Source organism: Cyprinodon variegatus, unplaced genomic scaffold (genome assembly GCF_000732505.1).
Source record: "Cyprinodon variegatus isolate N-32 unplaced genomic scaffold, C_variegatus-1.0 Scaffold298, whole genome shotgun sequence".
NCBI lineage: Eukaryota > Metazoa > Chordata > Actinopteri > Cyprinodontiformes > Cyprinodontidae > Cyprinodon > Cyprinodon variegatus.
In genome coordinates this window covers 447,946-449,909 of record NW_015150751.1, presented here as the reverse complement: position 1 = coordinate 449,909, position 1,964 = coordinate 447,946, and the positions used below count along the sequence as shown (strand labels likewise).

Genomic DNA, 1,964 nt, shown 5'->3' with positions numbered 1-1,964 from the left:
TTGCCTTGCCTTGCCTTGCCTAATAATGATTTATTGAATCCTCCTGTTTGAATGTTTGATCCTGAAGCACAGAACTTTGGTCCCAGCAGGATTAGAAAGGACAAACTGAGGAAATAAACTCTAAAAATGATCTTTATAAACAACGCTGGTAGATTTTATGCATATTGTTCTATATTCTGGGATATCAAGCTAAATATATATATATATATATATAAAATAAAAAGGGAATTACTCCTTAGAAAGGTCCATTAAGGTTCAGTGTGAAATAAAGAAAGCTGAGAAAGAAACTAAAATGTTTGTTTTTTTAAAGATAATTAAAGTTTTGTTGTCACATGGTTGATCAGTGGATAAACAAAAGCTGCAGATGCAGGTTTAATAAATATCTCTTTTTTTTTAACAAAAAAAAAAAACAGAATTCCTATAATTATTTATTTTCCCTCAGAAAAAGCAACTTTTTATCCAGATATTCAGTCATATAATTTAAGCTTAAAATGTGAAGACATACTCTCATCATGGCTGTCCTGGTGTTGGTGGAACGACTGCGTGTGCAGAACTCTGGACAGAACCAAGGTGGCGTTGTCCCGGACCTGCGGTTCACACAGAAAGAAAACAGCTTTTTCTCAGTAACTAAGCTACACAGTTATTACAGGAAAAACCAGCCTGTGAATTAATTATTCTCCTTAAATGTCAGGAGAGTCTGGACAGCAGGAGTGATTTAGTTTCTGTTGGTTTTGCTGCAGCGTGCAGACGAGTCTCGAGTGGCTCGACATTTTCCTGCTCTTCATCTTTAGCTTGTTTTGGTGCAAAAGTAAAGGTCTCTGCTGAAAACTGGGGAAACAAAGCTGATTAAAAGCATTAGGATCGAGCAGCAGGATCATGAATCTCTGCGGCTGCCATAAACAAGGAGATGAGCTGGAGACAGAAACCCCAAACAAACAGAGAGGAGGAGGCCGACGCACGAGGGGCGACGCACGAGGGGCGACGCACGAGGGGCGACGCACGAGGCCGACGCAGGTTCAAGCCTGGAAGCAAACAGACGGGAAGATGGAGGGATTGTTTATCAGCAGAAATATTTGTTCTGTGGACAGAAGGATGTCGGAGCAGCAAGCTGAGGTGGATCCATCCAACTTTGAAGGAAACTATTTGTGAATTGAATGATAAAAAAACACCTGCAGGCAGTTTAAAGTAAGAAGCAGGAAGTTATAGTGGATTTTCATCTGAATCCAAACTAAATAATTCAACCTGTGAATTGGATTCCTAATCAAATCTGTTCAGAGAGCAGCAGGTTGTTTCTCTTTGTGACGCTAAAGGAGCTGAAAGAAGATGGAAGAAGAACCACAGATTGGCTGGACTGCTACTAAAATCTGCTTTTTAGCTGCAGCTACAGATTTCAACTGCATTAAATTCTCCTGAATGGGAACGTTTCTGCTCGCCTTTGAAGAACGTAAAATGGAAAATAGAAGGAGACCGATAGGAAGCAGTGGATCAGCCATGTTTAAAGAAAAACAAAGATTCATGTTCAGCTTTTCTTCTGCAGAATCCTTCTTCGTTTTCTCATTAAAAGATTAATTTTCCATCCAATCTAAACATTCTGCTGCAGAGGTGGAGTCCCACTGAGGTTAATTTGTAATATTGGAAAGTTAAACCTCTCCAGCTGGGTGAGGAGAGGCTGACTGAGTCCCATTTAAACAGGAGGAGTGCAGATCCAGGAGGAGGAGGTGGAGGAGGAGGAGGAGGAGGAGGAGGAGCGCTGCGCTCTGCTGTGACGGACTCATTGGAGACGACCTGCAGCTGATTCAGACCGGGGTCCAGAACTCACGTTATAATGAGCCAGCGTGTTCAGTCTCTTCCAGCGGCCCTCCTTCTGGGACGTGAGGTCCAGATCAGACAGGATCTGACCCGTGGAGCCGGGACGCCACTCTGTGGACAGACGAGGAATTCATGGGTTAATTATACTCTATAAC

General features: G+C 42.3%; 1 protein-coding gene across 1 annotated transcript in view; it reads right to left on the bottom strand.

Annotated features, from left to right (window-relative positions):
• LOC107090504 (plexin-B2-like) overlaps positions 1-1,964 on the bottom strand; it is a 223,629-nt gene that overhangs the window by 10,646 nt on the left and 211,019 nt on the right. Inside the window, exons 32-33 of the mRNA XM_015383917.1 lie at positions 1,820-1,920; positions 506-587 (exon numbers count right to left, since the gene is read on the bottom strand). Coding sequence (XP_015239403.1) covers positions 506-587; positions 1,820-1,920 — 183 coding nt within the window. The remainder of the gene's footprint in view (positions 1-505; positions 588-1,819; positions 1,921-1,964) is intronic.